Below are 23,124 nucleotides of genomic sequence, written 5' to 3'. Positions count from 1 at the left end.
GAGTCGAAAAAACTACCTCAAGAGCGTTAGTGATAGAGGCGCACATTTGGCGCAATCTTGTCTGAGCTGACCTTGAAAAGTGATGTAACCAAGTAGACTAAACTACGATGATGACGGAAGGGCATGCGCTTGGAGATGTTTGGCACAGTGTGTTCAATGGTCCTTCGGATCGCGCACTATTCGGCGGGTTTCTTGCTCTCAGAGTCAGTGGCGTGGAAACGGCGCCTCCAGGAGATTCTTGCTAGTCCACTGCGACCACTGACTCCTCGCGCTTATATAACACAACATAGAAACGCCGCCAAACAAGCGTGCAACCATACGCACGCGTGACACTTGGCACGTGTGGTTGCCAATGACAATGGGACACATAATGTTGTGCAAAACTTGCCTGCAAATGAATGGGCTACGACCGCGCCTTTTCACAACCTCAAGTTATAGCCTAGCTTAAATAAATCTCTGTTCACTGTATTTTTCTAAAATCACTGTACAAATTCAAATAATCAGCCTCTCTCTCTCCCTCTGGTGTAAACACACACACTCTCTCTCTCACACACACACACAGACACACATGCTGAGAGAGAGGCTATAGACTTCCAGCTACAAAGACATAGGCTAGGTTGCTTATTTGCTCCCATTTCGACCTTGTTTGCTACTGTCTATTTCGTTAGTAAATAAATAACAATTAAGTAGCCTAGGCTACAATGGTAGAGTATGTAAATAAATTGTCTACAAATAATTGTTTGACTAAACATGGCGCATGCGCATGTTTATTTATCACCTAGAATAAAATATTTAGCTAATTATTTTCCCAAAGGTTTTCTCACTACTTTCTAAAACAGACCCTGACTTTTCAGCGGTCTTCATCATTAAACTGTAGTCATAGGCTAGCCTATCCCTCGGAAACATTCCCTGGCTGAAACTGAACCCACAGGTCAAGGTTTGTACCACGTGACTAAACACTCTTAGCAAGCGGAACATCTCCGCTGATAACATCTTTCTGTGGCAGAGCAAGGCTGTTCGCCTTGCAAGCGAGCTCACGATAGCAATTTACGGGCTCACATTGTTGAAGTCAGCACCTCAGCCTGTGGAAACGCTGCCGTTAGACCTCCTTGATGAACGCCGTGGTCGCATGAAGACAGACGGTGGAGCCGCCGCGTGTGACAGGAGACAGGCGCTTCCTGTATTGAGCTTATGAAATGAAACAGTCATTAGCGCCAGCTCGCAAACCTTCGGTTTGACAGGCACTTGCCTCGACGGTGACATTGTTGCACGCGAGGGGATGCCGACGCTCGAAAATAACGGAGTGTGTGGTTCTCGCAGAAGGATTATCTTATAAATGAACGGCCACTGAACACTCTAGTATCGACTGTGGTCGCTGAGACAACCTTCGACTTTACTGTGCTTGCAGTGCGATTTGGTCCTAGTCTTGATCCTGCCAGCTCCGTATTACGCACCGTGTAGTTCTACCATTCATTTTGTCACCAAGAGCTATTTATATTCCTGTCGTGCAGGTAAGTGCTTGATTATAAGACACCCTGCTTATTTTCACTAAATACTGAACAGAGTGGACAGGCAGTTTGATAATTGATGTTTATGATACCCTCCTTCAGGTCAACGGCGTGTTTTCATCTGTAGCCTAGTACAATAATACTGGAACACGGTGTATCTCTAAGGGCTGTCATTTAATTGCGTTCATGTCTCACGTGGATAACTGTCAGGTGTGTTTACTGTGCGTCTCTGGGGAAAAGCAGATGAACCGAAACATTATGACAAACACGCCATTTGCAACAAAGTGGCGCTACTGAGCGAGGCTGTTGTATCCTACGGGTCAGGTATGCCAGGGGTGTAAGGGGTTTGGTGCTTTGCTTCCTAAGATCAGTGTTAACCAATTCCAATTAGCCTATATGGGTTAAGAAGTTGTGGGTTGAGGTGTGGAAGTAGGCTACAAGGCTACATCTAAGATGTGTGTGTTTGCACGGCCGTGTGTGTTTTTTAAAGGGGCAAAACATTTTGATGGTTGGTGAGATGACTACGTGTGTCTTGTTTGTTTGTTTGTTGTTACACTGGATGTGCTGTGCCCGGAGAGCTCGGCTAACGGTTTGTTTACATCGCGGACGGCTTCTGCTGGAAATGGAAATGATGCTCTTATCACCCGAGAGCAGCAGCTACGATTGGCAGAATGGAACATCCATACATCCCCAACCTCCCTTTCTATTCTTAATGTGTGTGTGTGTCACAGTGCATGCGTGTTTATTTATTTATGTGTGTGTGTGTGTGAGAGAGATCAAGGAGGTGTGTGTGTGACACACATAGAACACGGCTCAAGAAGAAAGTGACCTTCAGGGTTTTTTCTGTCCTTGTGATAGACAGAAGCCTTTCGGATACCGAGCTCTCTTATACTCACACATGTCAAGATCAGGAAACCTTATGATCACACACACACCAAATGAATGCAGACATACATACGTATGCACACACACTCTCTCTCTCTCTCTCTCTCTCTCTCACACACACAGTGCACTGCTGGTATGAAAACACAAGGTCGAACTCACACACACACACACACAGTGCACTGCTGGTATGAGAACACAAGGTCGAACTCTCACACATGCACATTCACACACACAAGCCCCCTCACCATCCATACACAAACTCACTGAGAACGTATCCGCTGTAACCATTGTTTCTTTTGGCTTGTATGTAGGACATACCCCCCTCACTCCAATATTTCTCATTCACAACAGGGATGTTGATTAAGTCTTAATATCTCCCATTACCACACAGACAGTCCGACTGTGAATGTCTCCTTGTATGTTTTTATCTCAGTGTTTTCAGTGTTCACAGTGACCCACACACACATACACACACACACACACACACACACACACACACACACAGACATATTGTTCATATTCATAGTCTGTGTTACTTAAAATGGGGGTGTGAGTGAATGAGTTTGGCTCGCTCTCTCTGTGCCTCTGTGTGCGTGTGTGTGTGTGTGTGTATGTGTGTGTGTTAAAATGCATAGAGGGACCTGCTTTGCTCCAGTTTTTGTGTTCTAATTGCCTGTGATTCCCTGTTGATCATTTGAGCATGTTTAAATGATTTCAGAACACCACAGCCTGGTTGAGATCCAGAGGCGGGTAGACTGTGCATAGTGCATACCTCTAATGGTCTGAGTCTCAGGGGCAGACAGTCTTTGGCTTCTGTATTCTTTGGATGTTAATATTTGCCTAACTATGTATTCGTTATTGTTTTTGGTCACAACGTGCTCGCATGTGTGTATGGGAATGTAAAAGAATGATACACAAAAACAAACACACAATCTAAATATATATATATTTGTATTGTATAACATGTGATGCTCAATAAAAGTAATGCATATCAGTTATGTTATGCGGAGAGAAAATGGACTATCCTAATCATAGGATTTGATGTGAATCAACCTTATGAATTCACATGGGGGGCACTGTGGCGCAACAGGCTACAGTGCCCATACCATGTACGGGCCCAAGTACCCATGGGGACCCAGATTCAAATCTGACCTGCGGTCATGTCCCGATCCCACCTCATCTCTCCTTCTCACTTACTTCCTGTCACTCTTCACTTTCCTCTCTGAATAAAGGCAAAAAGCCCAAAAATATATACTTTAAAAAAATGAACTCACATAATATTTATATAAGTCAATCCCATCCCTTTTAGTGATTCAAATTCATACTCAATTTAGAAGATTTTATGTGAAGTGATGAATGTTTCCACTCACGATTTCCTTTTCAAAATATTTAGAATTTACTTTGCAAAGTTGGATGGACTCCCAGTCGAAGACTATGGAGGCCTCATTTTCCCCCCAAAGCCCAAGAATAGCTCTTGAAAAAGGCTGAGAACTGAAGAGAAGCTTGAGAGCCCTCATGTCTCCGAGCGTCAGTGGGAGGGTTTGAGTGTGGGTGTCTGACCCTGATATAAACAGCTCAGAGGAGGTGGACTCCTGATGAGTCAGACTGATCACCAAACCCCACACAGCCTTCCCCCTGCTCCTCAAACATCAGCCAGGGGCAGGAGTCGAGGTGGTGTGCATGAGCTCTGAGATATGTGTGTGTGTGTGTGTGTAGTATGCAAACTGCTCTCTTCAGACATTTTGACGTTCCGTATTGCATTGCTGTTCCTCATGACATGCGTTGGTAATAAACATGATCCAATGCTGTCATAAGGGCAACACTCCCCCACTGCAAAGATGACATAGTGTAGTGATACTGACATTAGAAGCCCCTGTGCTGATGGCTTCAGTGGTCTAGTGCCCATTTGCCAGTAATGTGGGTAGCTAGAAGCAACTCTGGGAACCCATGCTATCACTGTAGTGCTCTCTCTCTCTCTCTCTCTCTCTCTCTCTCTCTCTCTCTCTCTCTCTCTCTCTCTCTCTCTCTCTCTCTCTGCGATATGTAGTTGATGGCACATCCAGCTGTGTCTGACATTAGCCATCAGGGGAGTGGCCCACTGGCGTCATCCATACAAGCAGATTCATTACTGCAGTTATTCATCTGGTGTGTGTGTGTCAGTGGGAGAGAGAGAGAAAGAAAGAAAAAAATAAAGTGTAAGTGAGGGATTAAGAATGGTAGAGAGACAGATGTGTGTGTGGAAAGGGAGCTGATAAATGATGAAGTGTGTTAACGGAGCAGGAGGAGGTGGAGATCAGTGAAGTGGGTAAAAAGATAATTGGTGTAGGAGAGAGGGCCTGAGTGAAGTAGACAGGGAGAGGGAGGGGACAACGCTAACATCCTGGTAGCATGTCTTAATTTAGAAAGAGTCGATGGAGTTAGAGATCATGAGTGGGGAAATGGGAGATAGAGAGTGACACAGGAAGAGAAACAGACGGAAAGAATGAAAGGAGGAGGAGAAAGTGAGGTAGAAAGAAATAGAGAAGCAGTGTAGGCAGGAGTCTATGAACAGTAGTTATCTTTTCTCCGTTCCCATGGACACAGTAATGTGCAGTCATGCTCAGAGCTTTGCTTCAGTTACACACAAAACACACACACACGACACACAGGTATATTATACTACACACATACACACACATACCGATACACAGGTATATTACACAACACACGAAAACACACAAGGACACACAGGTACATTACACAAAATCCTACGATACATATGAAACACAACAAAATTCTGCTGTACATATTATGAGTACCACACACATTATAAGCATATGGCAATATGAGCTCATTAAAGTTCATATTGCCAGCACACCAAAACAAGTAGATGCAAGTGCATATATGCAGCTATTAATGCCCAAGTAGATATATATATGAAAGCCTTCTGGGCAAGATTAGTGAGTGTGTTTGGTATATCTCACTTTTGCCATGAACTGTAACTAATTACACGGAAATGGAAGTGCCCATCGGTGAACGTTGCTGTTGAACTGTTCCTGATGAAACTTTAATGGAGTAACATGGCATGAATGGGCGAAGTCTCTGAGTTGTATACTGGGGTCTTATTGCAGTCGTAATGGGGCCTCTCTGATGTTGGACTGGGAGTTGGAATCACATGACCAGAGGTCCTCTTGAGACATGACTCAGGAATCTTAGTGTATGGTCACATGGTTTAGTGTTGCCCAAGGGGATGCTCTAAATCCACACCCTGTTCTCTGTGAAGGGTTGATCTTGCTTACGCCACTGGATGGGAACTGTGTTTTGCCTATAATAGACGGTTTGTGTGTGTGTGTATGTGTGTGTGTGTGTGTGTGTGCGTTTTGCACACAGCACATGCCCATGCAGGCTTCTTTTGACCCAGACTGACAGCTGAGTAGTTATTCATAGTCCGTCCCTGTACCCACTCAAGCTGATACACACACAGGCAGACACTCACCCAGTAGCCTTAAAGCTATGGCTGGATCAAAACAAATCAGGAGCAGTTGTGTTGCGTTATGCTGTAATAATGTTTTGAAGCTTAGTTTGTTTACATAAGCGCTTACTCAGCCGCTGTTCTCGCAATGCAAGTTCCTAACTTTAAATGTGTGTCTGTATGAGTTTCCATGGAGTTTTGCATTTCTCACCCATAGATTGACATTGTCATAGGGCTGTTGAAACACACTGTAGGGCTTCTGGCGTCAGTGCCACCACATTTATTTGTGTGTGTGTGTGTGTGTGTGTGTGTGTGTGTGTGTGTGTGTGTGTGTGTGTGTGTGTGTGTGTGTGTGTGTGTGTGTGTGTGTGTGTGTGTGTGCGTGTGTGTGGTGTGTGTGAGGGGAGAGGGAGGATTATGATAAGTTAAAAACACAGGTTATCTTGGAGAGTTAGGAGAGATGGCCAGCTTCAGCCTAGCCACTTTTGTGCTTTCATCAGCACTGTCAGACTCCTGGTCTCATGCAGGGTCTCACAGCATCCTCTCAAACCCTCTCAGTATATGCACCCACTCACAATATGCTGCAAAACATGACCTTACACTGCAGTTGTGGTAAAAGAATGATTGATCAGTCAAAGCATAGTGAAGTGTAATCACCTATCTAACTAGCCATAGTTAGATCAGCATCAGCTTGTTGACCTTTCATCTAGTCTACTGCAAACATATGCACCTATGGACCCTTTCAAGAGAGTTCCATTATCATAGTTGGCCCCACAAGACTTCCGTTTTAACATTTCATATGCTATCTTAATGCAGAGGAAGTAGATTGGGGCCCAAATAGAACGTTCAAGCATTGTTTTTGTTTTTTATTGTCAAAAGGGTCTATAGATGCAGTTTAATTAGGAGTGCCGCCAGGGTAAGCAATGGGACAAGAACCCAGAAGAAATCAGTACCATGGAGAGTTTCTGGGTACCGGACCGGTGTCTCAGCCTGACCTCAGCTAAAAAATGTGCTGTGAAATGCTCCTCTGGGACCTGATCTGAGCTAGCAGTTCTTCAGTCAATAAGTCTGAACTTGCAGAGGTCAGTCAAGACAGAGCTGATCTGGAGCCTGTGCGCAGTAATGAAGGACTCGCTCCACAGCTCCTTTTCTACAGTCTGAGACCCATATGGGTGTCAAAAAGGGAGATCCAAGGTCTAACAAGAGCCAAGGAGCAGGACCGGAGCACTCAATGCTTAAAGTGTTTTTATTCGTGCAAACTGACTAACGTTTCAGAGCCCAAGCGTCCAAAGAAGAAGTCAAGAGTCTAAAACGCTAGGCGTCCACCTAATAAAAACACTTTTAAGCATTGAGTGCTCGTCCTGCTGATCCCTCTTGTTATTAGACCTTGAATCTCCCTTTTGACTTCTGCGTGCCCTGTTCGTGAGCACCAACCAGGCTGAAGCGCAAGTGAGCCCCTTCTACCCATATCGGTGTGTTGGTGAAGCTGAGACCCATATTATGGGTGTGTTGGTGAAGCTGAGACCCATATGGGTGTGTTGGTAAAGCTGGTGCATGTGTTCATGTGTCTGAGAGATTGCATGTTCACCATATGCTGTCATCCTGCTGTAGCTCAGCAGTAATAGCAGGCTTTGTCCCAGACAGATAGGTCAGCGCTCGCCTCAGTGGACACACACACACACACACACACACACACACACACACACACACACACACACACACACACAGGGTATAGTAAGGCCATAGTTGTCTTAAGGGACTGTCTGAGTGAAGCTTCCTGCCATCCTGTCTGTTCTCTCCTGTCTCACCACCTGCCAATCAAATCACTCTACAGCAGGACAAAAACAGCTCAGACCTCAGGGGCTGTTGCTGCCTCTATCAAAGATCCCTAAATACGAACTCTCATCTGCATAGCTGCTGCTTCTCTTTTTTCTCTTCTCCCTCCCTCTCTCTCTTTATCTATCTATTTATCTACCCGTCAAGCTAATCACTGTTTTTTTTTAATGAAATTGGAAATGAACGGAATTGCCCTGGTTCTGGCATCTGTTGTGAGATTTGCCACGCCTTCTCTGTGTCCATCTCCTCTGCTGTCAAACATTTTCCAGCGCCATTCCCCCCCTCCCCCCCCCCCCTCTCACTCCTTGTCTCTTCTCCCTCGCTCTCCATTTGAAAAGCGCCTCTTTGGCAATACAAGTGTTCCGCATGTTGCCAAAGCAATTACAAGTGAGACAAATGAGTCCTATTTGCGCCTCCCTCTCTTTCCCCATTCTTCTCTCCACCTCTCTGCTTGCCCCCCCCTCTCCCTCTCTCTGCCCATGCATTTCCATTTCTCTCACAATCCTGCTCCAGTCAGCAGGACTGGCAGAAAGGTTTGTCTCGCAGCAACATTTCCATTACTAGAGGCCCCATTTCACCACAGGAGATATCTTCATGAAAATATATGCAAACTCACGCACTGGGTTGAGATTAATCTTTAACACTAATGGGAGGTGCAGAAGCTGTAAATAAGAGAACAAAGGTATCTGTGTTAGCTTTCAGGGCTCAGCATGTGTGTGTGGGTGACTGAGTGTGTGTGTGTGTGTGTGTGTGTGTGTGTGTGTGTGTGTGTGTGTGTGTGTGTGTGTGTGTGTGTAAGTGTGTTCGTGCGTGTGTGTAGTCCCAATGCACGTCTCATTGTGGTATATTGTTTTTAGAGAAGGAGGAGACTTGATGAGCTTCACCGACAATTATCTTCTTGGCAGGGAAACTAATCACTCTTCTGAGGCCCTTTAAAGCCTGTTATCAGAGGAACAGAGAACATGTTTGATGTTGGGCCCTTGGCATTGCTCTTGTCTGGTGAATGCACATAGGCTTAAGACACCAGGTACTGGTTAATTACAATACAAGAGTTGTTTCTCCAGATCATTGGAAAACTGCTGTGGACCCTATTCAGGTTCCTTGTGTCATATGTATAGTGCCTATAAGTTATTACATACTTATAATCTCCTAAAGCCCCTGCTGTGTATTTGACATGTAGCTCTTACATCAGAAGTGCTTGTGAATATTGTTGCTGGTGTTAATTGGAGTTACTTCATCCCTATATACTGCTACTGTGTGGTGCATTTACGTCGGTCATAAATAAACGGAGGCTTTTCAAGATTTACAGCGAGTGTGAATCAGTGGCCTTGGCTATGGTGGCTTTATTCATATTTCGATGTCTCCCTGTTCACTTCCGACCTCTACCCATCTTCTTCAACACTGTCTAATGTGCTCAGTAACCGGAGGGAACCCCGACCAGTAGGTACGGCTGAAGTGCCCTTGAGCAAGGCATCTAACCCCTCACTGCTCCCCGAGCGCTGCTGTTGATGCAGGCAGCTCACTGCGCCGGGATTAGTGTGTGCTTCACCTCACTGTGTGTTCACTTTGTGCTGAGTGTGTTTCACTAATTCACGGATTGGGATAAATGCAGAGACCAAATTTCCCTCACGGGATCAAAAGAGTATATATACTTATACTCTCCCTCCCTCACTCACACACATGAAATAGTAGTCATGTGAAGGCACTGAGCTCTTCAGAGCACCAGTAGAACTGCCACCATGCTAAACTGATGCAGCAATCGGAGCTCTCTGGGTGGCCTGTGCTGTCTGCATGGGTGATCTTAAACGTGCAATCATGCACACATACACACATAGTAGAGTTATAGGAATGAGGAAGTCTCTCGTCTTATGAAACTGTTGGATGAGGATCTATGCATACATTCACATGATATGTGTAAAACCCACTGTTTTTTTTAGAACTTCTTTAGAAACTGACTAGTGACTGCTGATTTCTCTAGAAACTGACTAAAACTGAATACATGTAAATACACACAATATTGTGTAAAAAAAAACATACACACACTCTTGCACACACACTGACAATAATAGAATACACAACGAATGTTCGGAACTCTTTTATTCTGGCTCATACACTAATGGTTCCACGTACAGTAACAGATGTATGTGGGTGTATGTGTGTATCAGGCTAATGCTGGCTTCTTTTTCCCAGGCGAGATGGACCCTGAGCAGAACCAGACCCAGCCTGATGGAGCTGTACTTTCTGCTGGGCCGACTGAAGGCAGCACCTCCTCTCCTGCCCCACCTGAGTCTACTGCCCCGGTCATTGACCTCCCGGCGGCTCCCTTGGCCCCAACCCGCCCTCGGCGACCTCAGAGAGCTGCTCATGTGGAGGGCTCCATCGACGTCTCAGAGTCCAAATCGCCCGTAGCTCCTGAATCTGCCCCTGCCCCTGCCCCTGCCCCTGCCCCTGCATCCATCCCTGATGACTCCCCTGTGCCCCCTGCCTCCGCCCCCACCGCCACCCCCCCTGTTCCGGCCCTTCGGGGGGCCCTCTGCCCCACAAGCCCCTGCTGAAGGGGGCGGTTCACCAGGTGGGGGGCCGCAGCCCCATGGCCATGCGCGCCGCCTCACTGCCCCAGGCGCCCTCCTCCAAGCCCCCGCCCAGGGCAGCTGAGGCCTACGGCCATGCCCACAGGACCATGTCTGTGGCCGGCACGGCCGACACGCAGCCGCAGGTGGTGGAGGACTTCAGGTGGGTTTGCTCATATTTGTGTGTGCTATGCATGGGAGTGTGTGTGTGTGTGTGTGTGTGTGTGTGTGTAGGGGGTGGATCAGGGGGTTGGATGTTTGTTGTGCTTGAGAGTATACTGTATATTCTGTCTGACATATGTTCCTTATGAGGTGTGACTGTACATCCATCCATGTTGTCTGGTAGATTCTGTGGTGACCTGGTGTACAGTCTTCCTAGTGATGGACTGTAATTCTGTCATTTGATGTGATCACTGATGTGGCTGTCTCTGATAGGATACACGTAATCACATGGAACGTGGGCTCAGCCATGCCTCCTGACGACATCACCTCACTGCTGGGACTCAACGTGGGAGATGGCAACACAGACATGTACATCATAGGGTAAGATGCAGCACAGACATGTACATCATAGATGCAGCACAGACATGTACATCATAGATGCAGCACAGACATGTACATCATAGGGTAAGATGCAGCACAGACATGTACATCATAGATGCAGCACAGACATGTACATCAAAGGGTCAGTATCACAACCATAACACATAACATAAGAAGCACTGTGGTTCACTCTGCATGTATGTTGCTGTATGGTATTAAGTGTTACTGAAGCAGCTATGCTCTTGTACCTTTCATTTCCCTCTCTCTCTTCTCTCTTCCCTTCTTCTCTCTTCTCTTCTTCTCTTCTTCTCTCTTCTCTTCTTCTCTTCTCTTCTTCTCTCTTCTCTTCTTCTCTTCTCTTCTTCTCTCTTCTCTTCTCCTCTCTTCCTTCTTCTCTCTTCTTCTTCTCTCTTCCCTTCTTCTCTCTTCTCTTCTCTTGTTCTCTTCTCTCCATTCCTTCTCTTCTCTTCATCTCCTTCTCTTCTCTTCTTCTCTCTTCTCTTCTTCTCTTCTTCTCTCTTCTCTTCTTCTCTCCTCTCGTCTCTCTTCTCTTCTTCTCTCTTCTCTCTTCTCTTCTCTCTTCTCTTCTCTTCTCTCTTCTCTTCTTCTCTCTTCTCTCTTCCCTTCTTCTCTCTTCTCTTCTCTTCTCTTCTTCTCTCTTCTCTTCTTCTCTTCTCTTCTCTTCTTCTCTCAGGCTGCAGGAGGTGAACTCTATGATTAACAAGCGTCTGAAAGATGTGCTTTTCACTGATCAGTGGAGTGAGGTCTTCATGGACCGACTTGGCCCTTTCGGATACGTGCTGGTCAGCATGCGACATGCTTACAGACATTCTCTCTTTCACTCTCTCTCTCTCTTTCACTCATACACACACGCACACGCACACACACACACACACACACACACACACATGCAAAATGACTCAAAACATTCATGTACAGTACACGGTAACATGTGCTCACGCAATCACATGAACTATGAAACATTAATGAAAAACGCTGTGAATTATTGAAAGATTTGCATGGTCATCCTCATGGTGGCACACAGACTGATTAGAGCCCATAGTCCCACAGCAGTCTTTACTTACAAACCAAAGGACCTCTCTGTGTCTCTTGCACACACATACTCTTTACTACACACTCTGTGTCTCTTACACACACCAACACACACAAGGCCTCATGGATCAGCACACACAGTTACACAGACAAACACACACACAGATTCATCAGAGCTCAATTTCCCTTCATTACCAGAAAAACATTTCAGCCATGAGCACACACACACACACACACACACACACACACACACACACACACACACACACACACACACTCACACAAATACACATTTACATATTGGCAATCCCATATTCTGGCTTTCTCACATGGAAGCACACTTACGCTTGTAGACACAAACCACAAACACACACTTGTACACACACTCACACATTCTCGTATATCCACACAGCCTATGTCCACTTTATGGTTCAGCAGACACAATTATGTAACCCAGTGGTAGAGTGGGCATGCGAGAGGCACTGTGTGTGTGTGTGTGTGTGTGTGTGTGTGTGTGTGTGTGTGTGTGTGTGTGTGTGTGTGATTCTGTGTGATGCCACAATTGTGTGTGTGTGTCTCTGTGTGTTTGTATGACGTAGCTATTTGCCCAAGGCTTCTGAATGGCCAAATATGTGTGAATCTGGATATGTCCATGACTTCATCTGTATGCATGTTTGTGCATATCACCATGTATATGTATGCATGCATCTATGTGTGTGTTTGTGTTTATGTGTGTTTAGGTGTGTGTGTGTGTGTGTGTGTCTATCTATGTATAAATGTGTGTGTGTGTTGTGAGTGTGTGTATTTTAAAGTGTGTACTGACATTTGACCATGTGCAGTGGGTTTCTCAACATTTACTCAACATGCAAATCATCTCCAACAACATAAAACACACATACTTTCTCTCTCTCTCTCTCTCTCTCTCTCTATCTCTCTCTTTCATTATTTGTCTTTCTCATATAGACACAGATAGACACAGATAAACACACATAAACACACACCCACACACTCTCTCTCACACACACACACACACACATGGTCAGTTAGAGGAGAACAGGTTGAAAATTATCTCCCCCTATTTGCATATGTTCTGGCTGATTTGGTTATGCACACTTTCTCAAGGCAGAGTGCCAGATGACCACTATTGTATCGACGGGCATTCAGTTACATGCAAATGTCTTTCTCTTCTCTCCTATGCTGTCTCTTTCCCTCTCTGTATCGGCCTCTCTCTCTCTCTCTCTCTCTCCCAGCATTTTTAATATCTCTGTTTCATGCCCACTCTCTCTCCCCTCCTCTCCCTGCAGGTGACGTCTCAGCGGATGCAGGGTGTGCTGCTTCTCGTCTTTGCTAAGTATTACCACCTGCCCTTCCTGCGGGGCGTGCAGACAGAGACCACCCGCACCGGCCTGGGTGGCATCTGGGTAAGTCTCCAAATGTCGCCGGCCTCTACTGCCCACTGCTGCCACCTGCTGTCAGCAACCTATTGCTCTCCTAACCTAGCACTGCATTCCCCTCCCTACTGTAACCCCTTGACAAAACTAGTCTATTGGGGCTCTATTGTTTTTATCAGTCCATCAATCACTATAAGAGTTGTAAATGTAATGGTAAAGGTTCTCTCATTAGTAGAATTCTTTTCTGAGTGCTCTCTGCAGATATCACTCTCATGATATCTGTAGCCTCTTGCCACCATATCTCTATATCTCTAATGTCTCTCACTACCTACATTGCACAACTTAACCTTCTTATATTATTCATGCTTTCCTGTATTGTCTTTATTTCTAGCCCCACTGCCCTGTTACTGTATTCTACTGCCCCCTGTTGATGCCCCTGTTGTAACCAGCTGACGCAGTACTGCCCTAGTCGTCTGCTCTATTGCCCCCACCACCAGTCTTTTGTGTCGTGAGCAGCCAGACTCTGTTGTGTGTCCTTGCTGCCCTTAGGGTAATAAAGGGGGGGTGAGTGCCCGCATGACAGTGTTTGGCCACTCGGTCTGCTTTCTCAACTGCCACCTACCGGCTCACATGGAGAACTCGGAGCAGCGCATGGATGACTTTGAGAGCATCTTGCAACAGCAGCAGTTTGAATGCCAGGTGGCCATGGGCGTGCTCGACCACGAGTGAGTGTGTCGTGGGCACAAATACACACATGCATGCACACACATAGGCAAACATGCCTGCAGACACACACAGACATATACATACACACTTACGCACACACATACAAGTGCACACTCTCACACACACACACACACACACACACACATACAGATACGCACACAAAAATTAGCAGGCATACCCAGAGGCATACACATAAATACTCTGTGCTTGTACATACTAACACTCACATGTGTTTATGGGCATGCCGCATGTGTAAACATGATGTACTGTATGGTGGCGTGTATGTATGTAGGCATACTTTCTCTCCTGTGTACACAGGCACACCTATATGGATGTGCTAATGTACATTCTCAATTAAAGGTGCTCTAAACGATGCCACACGTTTTTTAGGCTAAAACATTTTTTGTCACTTACAGCAAACATCACCTCACCATCCGCTAGCTGCCTGTGTCCTGAATACACTGTAAAAAAACAGCTGTAACTGTAAACGGCAACAAAAACAAGCTGGGCAAACCTAGCCCATAAAAACATAACAAAATGTTACAGCAAATCACAGACGAGATGCTCGTTTAGGAGAGTTTTAATTGCACGGGAGAGAGGAGGAGTAAGTAGCGAGCTAGCTTTTGTTTGAATGTCAACAGAAGTGACGTTACCCAGCATCGCTTAAACACCTTTAAGGGCAGCAGCACAAATGAAAGCATTCACACAGATGCATGCATATCTGCAGGCATGGTAGTTCATCACTCACCCTCTCCCCCAACTGCTGCGGGCAGTGTTAACTGGTATTTCACCTGTGGCCTGCAGTGTGGTGTTCTGGTTTGGAGATCTCAACTTCCGCATTGATGACCTGGACATGCACGTGGTGAAGGGAGCCATTGACGCCAACAAGCTGGCCGTGCTGTGGGAGAAAGACCAGGTGTGTTTGTGCATGCAGTAGTAGAGCATAATGTACAGCATGTCCGAATGCCCATGTGGGGCTTTTATCAACAGAATACAGACACACACAGACACACTTTTCTTTCTCTTCTCTCTCTCTCTCTCTCTCTCTCACACACACACACACATGCCCTGACACTCACACTTATACAAAAAGAGCCAACTGATACTATTATATTAACTTGGTATGTGTCACATAGCATAACAAATGCCCTGTTTTTAGCTAGTTTCATGTTTTATGTTTAGGTTTATGATAGCAAGTTGAACTTGAACTTGAATTATTTTAGTAACTGCCAATTCTTGATTTGAGACTTTGAAAAATGTATTAGATTTCATTTAAATGAATAATCCTAGAGATGTAGCTACTGTTAGTCTTGCTGGTTTAGTGCACACCACTAGGTGGTGCTGTTACAACGTCCAATGAGAATAGATTCTAAGGGCTGTATTTTGGGTCACCAGCGCATGGAGTGAAGTTCGTTTTTCACCCGCGCTAAGTTGAATTCGGTATTTTGCACGTTTATTGTTTAAGCATTGCGCCCAGGGGTGTGGCAATTAACAACCTAGGGAGGGGCCTAGCGCGTTGTCTAAAAATCGCTATCATACACCACCTAAACCTGGTCAGAAGTCAATGGCGAGTTGTTCATATGCTAAAGAGCGCATGCCACCAGTCATATTGGCAGGTGCACGCACCATCCTTCTATCATTCATGAACGCACACCAGCGCACGTCCATGCAAAGCATTACGAAATACTGTACATCTCATAATGAGTAGTTATTCACCATCATTTGCAAATTGGTAATGACGGTTAAAAGTGATTAGGGGAGAGGCGAGAGACACATATGGAGCACAGCTGAAGACGCACTATCACGAGATATAACTCCTCTGCAGGATAAATGTTGTTTCATTCAGTCATTTGAGCAATATTAGGGTAAGTGTTGCTTTTTCCAGCCTATGTTTTCGGTGGTAATCCATTGTCAGTCAATAGTGAAAGTAACTGCATATAACTGTCTTGTCGTTGACTTATTCCTTGGTGAAGTTAGTTTCACTTTGCCAATGAGTTCAAATAATAGACGAGTGCAAATGCGTGAAGGCTATGCTAGGTTTTAGTAAAGCATGGTTTAGAATGGCTATTCCATATGGTCTCGCAAACGCCTCCTTCAAATGCGCCGTTGAATGCCAAAATACCGATGCATTTATTTGACATATCGCGCGTTGCGCCGTTAAAGGAATGACAGATGTCATTCTCATTGGTTTAAAATGATGTTACGCCCCAAACACACCCTTATGACTGATTAAAAGACCCAAGGAACACCTTGTTACGCCATGCGCTCCACTTTTGATAGCGAAACCCCTCCCAATGTGAACTGGACATCCTACTAAATTTGAATAGACTTTTGACGAGTGACGATGCACTTTAGAATGTCATGATAGGGCCCTAAGTGTTACTAAGTTGCTTATCGAGTATATAACATTAGTTGTACTGTGACAACATTTAACCTCCCTTTCATATTGCTCACAGTTTCTCCCTATGTGTCAATCTTGTGTATGAATGTAAACAGTGAAGTAAAGTCAGTCTATGTATCTGTCATGTCTCGTGTCTCACAGTTGAATATGGCTAAGGACAGTGAGACCGTGCTGGAGGGCTTTCACGAGGGTCCACTCAAATTCCCCCCCACCTACAAGTTTGATGTGGGGACTAACACGTATGACACCAGGTATGATGTGGGGACTAACACTTATGACACCAGGTATGATGTGGGGACTAACACTTACAGTATGACACCAGGTGTGATGTGGGGACTAACACTTATGACACCAGGTGTGATGTGGGGACTAACACTTATGACACCATCAGGTGATGTGGGGACTAACATGACACCAGGTATGATATGAGGACTAACACTTATGACACCAGGTGTGATGTGGGGACTAACACTTATGACACCAGGTATGATGTTGGGACTAACACTTATGACACCAGGTATGATGTGGGGACTAACACTTATGACACCAGGTATGTCCTCCTGCCTGGCTGTTTCTCTCGGTCTCCACTCTATCTTCTATACTCCTGTGTCCAGTGTTCACTTCTGCTGCTCTCTATAAGGGTGCTTTTACAATTGGCTTTTTAGAAATAGTTTTGAATATGGTTTAGGCGACAGAGGTTTTTTTCATCCACTCTATCATCATTATGACCACCGTGCAGCGAATATTAGTTTAGTCAGTTTTTTTCTCTCTGATTTATTTATTTATATTCTATATCTGAAATTATTCTATTTTCAGTGATTTTGTGTCAATGATTCCCGGGACACTGAAAGACCGGGGTGCACGAAACTTGTTGGGCATGTAGTCCCACAAGGATGACACAGAACCATTGTTTTTCATTTTGATCCGTCACTTTCTGTGAATATCTCGAGAACCGTAGGGCTTAGGATGAACAAGTTTTTGTGTGTGTTGGCCTCCAGGGGCCATGTCAACCCATCCCATATCTGACAGGTTCAAACCTGCACGGAATTTAAAGTATGGATCATCATCAGTGCATGAATGCATGCAAAGTTTCATAATTACATAAGCACACACACACACACACACACACACACACACACACACACACACACACACATACACACATACACACACACACACACACACAAGCTCAGACAAACACACACACTCACGTGTATACTCACACACATGCACGCATGCACACACACACACACACACACACACACACACACACACACACACACACACACACACACACAGTACATACAACTCACACACACACATGCAGGTAAGCAGACACACACACACACACACACACACACACACACACACACACACACACGTACACACACACCCCCCATTACCCCCCCACACACACTCACAAGCGAAAACACACACACACAGAAGCACACATACACAAAAGCAATCGAACATGTCATGCACACACTCGCAAGAGTAGGGGATGGAGACAAATTGACAAGTGTGATTTATTTTTGCAGAGAGAATGTGCAGGACTGTGCGGTGGTCATATTTTTGTATCGTTTGTGGTACATCTAGTTTAGTTGATCATGATTGTCAATAGATCCATCCATGGTTATCAATAGCAATTATTTGCTCTTAAGCTGGTCGTCAGTATAGATGGTCATCAGTCCTCTGTCTTTTGTCTCTTCTCTGACTCTTACCCTCTGTGCTTCCCTACAGCGGTAAGAAACGTAAGCCAGCGTGGACTGACCGAATCCTGTGGCGTTTGCGCGCAACGGCGCCCCCTGTGGTGGGGAACAGCAAGCGCCACTCCCTGTCAGGCCTGAGCAGCGGGCTGAGCAGCGGCACGCGGGTCACTCAGCACTTCTATCGCAGCCACATGGAGTACACGTGCAGCGACCACAAGCCTGTGGCCTCCATCTTCACCCTGCAGGTCAGCACCCTCCTTACGCAGACACACACATGCATATAGACATAAAGATATTATACATACGTAAGTACACACTAACACAATAACGCCCTAACCCTAACACTCACACACACACAAAAACACACACATACACACACTCCAGGGTGCCATGAAAATGTGACTTCTGATCTATGAAGTCCGATTAGTATTGCATGTGATAAAATATGGCTTTGATGATGGGTGATTAGGTGATTAGAGAAGAGTTTCCATTCCTATTCATGTTCAGATCCACTATTTAGTGATTTGTTAGCCTAGAAATCTAGACGCACCCTACCGGCAGCTGCCCGGTCTAGTCTAGCAACTCTCCGTTGGCTTGTGAGCTGAAAAAATAAAATTCGATAGGGCCAATCAAACATGTATAGAGACGTTAGGCGGGCTTAACATAATGATTGATGCCAGAGTTGCAACGGTTTGGTTTGAATTCCCTAACCTGACTCTCGCCCTAGGCGGAGCTAGGCGGAACGAAATTCATCTGGCGAGAGTCAGGTTATGAATTCCCTGCTACTTGAAAACAAACAAGATGGATGTTGCTGTTGGCGAACAGCGTGACATGAGTTAAGCTTTTTTTAATTTGGCAAAAGTTTGAACTAGCCAACTAGCTCTGCTGGTGGGAAAACGCATGGGACTCATAGCTCTGTCCTATTGCGTGCAGAGGGAATTTGAAAGACAACCGATAATCCGCACCGTCTGAGTGCCCAGACCCTACATTTTAATGTGGGTCTGGTTCGTCAGGCTAGTGATTTGTACTTTGGGATCCAAAACAGGAAACTTAAATGCCCAAATGCCCATATTTAGACTCTCATTGGCTTGCTTCTTTTCCACTATGTTCCAAAGCTGTGTGTGTTTTCTCTGTAGTTCCCGTATAAGGTGGACATCCCTCTGATCACTCTGATTGTGGAGGATGAGTGGCGAGAGGTGGCTGACGCTGTGGTGCGCTTCAAGGTGACGCCCAACTTTGGACGCAGCTCTTGGGACTGGATTGGTCTTTACAAGGTGGGTGTCTGTACGCGTGCTTCAGCTCAATGGCTTCTGTCAGTTTAACACTTCTGTGTGTGTGTGTACTGAGAGTGTGTGTGTGTTCGCATTCAAGGTGGGCTTTAAGCATCATAAGGACTATGTTGGCTATACCTGGGCCAAGCAGGAAGAGTCAGACTACCTAAGGAAGGAACATGAGGTAAACACAAACACACACAACTAAACATGACCACAAATGACCCCACACACTTACGCGCAGTGAACTTCTGAATATTCCATTTCCTTCTCTGTAGGTGACCTTTCCAGAGGAGGAATTGCCTAAGGGCTCTGGAGACTTCATCCTGGGTTACTACAGTAACAACACGAGTACCATAGTTGGCATGACAGAGCCTTTCCAGGTGATCCATCCCACTGCTTTACCTTAAGCTACTCCCCTAAACCCTATCTATCTCCATGTAGTCACTTCCTCTTGTATGCTAACTGGCATGTCTAAGATCTGGACATCTCACCCTAACATTATCCTTTCTTTTTTACTGCACTCTTTCATCACCTTCTTACATTCACCATAAACTCTCACATTCTTTCTTTGCAGTGTGGTACTGATTCACTATTAGGACTTTGATTCGCGGATTACTAAGTAAAGTGTCTTGCTCTCTGTTCCTCTTAGATCTCTCTGCCCACCTCCAGTCCTGGAGGGGTCAGTCCCTCCGACAGCTCTGACTTCAGTTCGGAGGACGATGGAACGGTGGGCGGGGGCTCGCGGCCCTCCAGCCCCGACGGGGCCACCAGGCGACGCAGCAGCAGCAGCAGCCCCTCCCCATCGCGAGGCTCCGCCTCACCCAGTGTCAAGCCCAAACGCAAGGGTCGCCACGGCAACAAACCCAAGAAGGCCCCGGACGTGCCAGCGCCCCCCAGCAATGTGAAGAGTCCGGCTGAGGACCCTGTGGCCGGGGAGCCAGCGGCCGGCGAGGCTGGCGAGGCAGGCTCGTCATAGGCCCGTTGGTCGCACTGCGCCGCGCCATGCTGTGTGTGTGAGAACTCTGTATGAGGGTTGGGGGTGGGCTCCTGTTGGGCAGGGCAGGGAGGAGGCCTCAAGCCTCAGCCTGTGGTCACTCTCACCCCACCCCTTCCCCCTCTCCTGCCATTCCACTCTCTCTCCCTTCCTCCCTCTCTCCCTCCATCCCTCTCTTTCACTGTGTCATTCACTCTCTCTATGTCTCAGGTGGCTGCGTTGGGCGGCCTGTTTTGTCCAGTCCTACAGTCTCTCTCAGTAGCAGTGTCTGTGTCTCTCTCTGTGTGTGAGTGTTGTCAGACCTGGACCTGACATGCTGGCGGTGCTCTGAGAGGCCTCTCGGCAGCTAAGCGGAAGATTAGCATTTATGAGCATAGCAGGAAACGTCTCCTGGACAGAACCTGAAAATGAATCCAGTAAACTAGAAGTCCAGTTTGCCTTTATATAATTCTGCCATGACTTCTACCAAGTCATTGTCCTAGTGCCCGAGACATAGATTCAGGCCTGAGTTGCTTCAGTCACTTTGGCTGGGAGCCCTGGCACACAATGTGCCGTCTCGACGAAAATGGTTAGGGTCAACCAAATTTGGTTGCCCCAGGGAACAAAATGTCTGCCTTTTGCTACCCAGAACCTTTTTTTTCTCTTAAGAAGCTGTGAAGGCAGCATGCAAGGTGCTCTGTAGAAGACACACCTGAAGGAGAAAAATGCAAAAAAAATCAGGTATCCAAGTCAAGAACAGCACCCTAGCCAAGTAGAAAAGAAGCGCGGGGAAGCGTACTGTTGTCGCCTAGCGTTTGTTTGTTCTTGGTGTCCTTCCTGACCCCTCAGCTTTGAACCCTGAGCCCTCCGCTGGGCCACGCTGTTCTCTGCTCTCTCAGGAGCTTCGCTGAGCATTCCGCTCCAGATAAGAGGTTCTGCTGAAGCCTGTGAAGTCAAGATCTATGCGGTCATATCCTGTGAGGTCACGTCCTGTCAGGTAGTTGGTGTGTAATAGACTTTCACGTTGAAGCTTGTGGAGTTCAGCTCATTTGCCATTGATTTGTGTCCCTGTTAGCTGTTAATCTGAAATTAGTTTGAGTATAGTCTAGGATTAGGATTTTCTAGAATCCGTAACCTGTTGTAAAAATGTTGTGCTCTTTTTCTGATCCCATCCCCTTTCTCTCTCTCTCTCTCTCTCTCTCTCTCTCTCTCTCTCTCTCTCTCTCTCTTTGCCTCGGTCCTTCTATCTGGGTTAGTCATGAGTGGGGGGCCGTGTAGTTGTCGTGTGATGGCTGTAGTGTGACATCCTCAGTGCACCATCCAAATATACAGTATTGTACCTCTGTCTTTAGCAGTACAGTAGGACAGTTTGTGCAGTCGTAATGTAACTTGACAGTATGAGTGTGTGAGAGCTAGAGAATGTATGGGTGTGTGGTTGCATGGTTTGCCGCGCTTGACTCCTAGTTTGGTGCTGTGCATTACCGTGTCTGACCTTTACTACGTGTCAGTGTTCATAAAACTATCAAACAATTTTTTTTAAAAAGAAACAGTAAAAGAAGGAGGTTCACACATTGACAGAAAAGAGGGGAAGAACTCAGAACAAGGAGACTTTCTTTTACATATTGCCACAATATTTTGTGTTGAATCCACCAATTGTAAAACAATTAGAAAAGGCATAAAAGTTTAGAGATTGTAAGATTATTTGAAGGCACTGAGAACTCTGTCTGTGTGTGTGTGTGTGTGTTCATGCATGCGTGTACACATGTGTGTGTATGGTTGCGCGTGTGCATGTGCACATGTTTGTGTGTGTGTGTGTGTGTGTGTGTGTGTATGTGTATCTACATGTGTGCATGTGTACATGTATAGAATGACCCTGTTGTATATGTAGGTTGAGAGACAGGTGAGTTCTAGCTGGTTTGTGTGGCTTTAAGAATGGTTAAACAAACTATTGGAAAGAACTCTTTCAACTATTGTTGAAAATACAGTAAATGAAGGCTATTGCATCATTACACATCTAGCTTTGATCATAAGCCTCTTCACAGCCAGCCAATAAGACTGTGACGTTTTTCAGTTCTGGTCATGAAGAACTGCACTGTCTGTAACAGTGATAGGTTAGACACAGCCTAGGTTTTCACGTGCACTGTCTGTTCTTATTCTGTGGTCTTCCTTTGGGTGGGAATGTGTTAATATATGAAATATGGGCCTCAGGCAAATGTGCAATCGAAAAATAAATTATCAGATTAATGTCTATTAAAGAATGTGAAGAATCACGATTAAATGTGAATACATAAATATATGTATATTCATATAGACCATGTTAATATTGATAGGATGTGAATATAAGTATTGTTAAGATTTAGTGAGAAGGTCTGAAGACAATCAATGCCAATATAGTTGTTTTAATATATATTTTTAATTTCTTGTCAAGCAATCTGCTGTTTTTTTTTTATTCTGATGGATTCAGTACATTTCAAAGATATTTAATTTTCACATAACTTGATCAAGTGCATTTGATTTATGACTATTTGTGTGGTTTTTTTTTTTATCAGAATGGATCATGCCTCTCCATTGATTTATTATGGGACTGGTAAGGGTTGTCGGTCAAATGGACTGATTTGTGTATTGATCACTCATTGTAGTGGCTGGTTAATCTCCAACAGAGACGGGTCTTGTCCCTACAACTGCTGTTTAATTTGTGTCCTCAGAAACACACACACACACACACACACACACACACACACACACACACACACACACACATACAGTTTGTCAAGTCAAAATAAAGCAGAGGTGTATCTTGTCTC

At 45.5% G+C, this 23,124-nt stretch overlaps 1 protein-coding gene across 1 annotated transcript; it reads left to right on the top strand.

Annotated features, from left to right (window-relative positions):
- The first annotated feature begins 936 nt into the window (after positions 1 to 936).
- Positions 937 to 23,124, top strand: inpp5jb (inositol polyphosphate-5-phosphatase Jb). The gene is given in 14 exon segments (XM_048244208.1): positions 937 to 1,511; positions 9,871 to 10,163; positions 10,166 to 10,413; positions 10,686 to 10,793; positions 11,488 to 11,596; positions 13,151 to 13,267; positions 13,787 to 13,962; positions 14,768 to 14,879; positions 16,506 to 16,615; positions 18,105 to 18,318; positions 19,210 to 19,347; positions 19,445 to 19,528; positions 19,623 to 19,727; positions 19,997 to 23,124. Coding segments are annotated over 13 exon segments (2,136 nt in total). The 5' UTR covers positions 937 to 1,511; positions 9,871 to 9,875; the 3' UTR covers positions 20,324 to 23,124.

The sequence above is a fragment of the Alosa alosa genome, chromosome 5, assembly GCF_017589495.1.
Source record: "Alosa alosa isolate M-15738 ecotype Scorff River chromosome 5, AALO_Geno_1.1, whole genome shotgun sequence".
In the NCBI taxonomy this organism is placed as follows: domain Eukaryota; kingdom Metazoa; phylum Chordata; class Actinopteri; order Clupeiformes; family Clupeidae; genus Alosa; species Alosa alosa.
The sequence above is the reverse complement of the archived record's forward strand: the minus strand, read 5'-3'. Positions and strand labels throughout refer to the sequence as shown.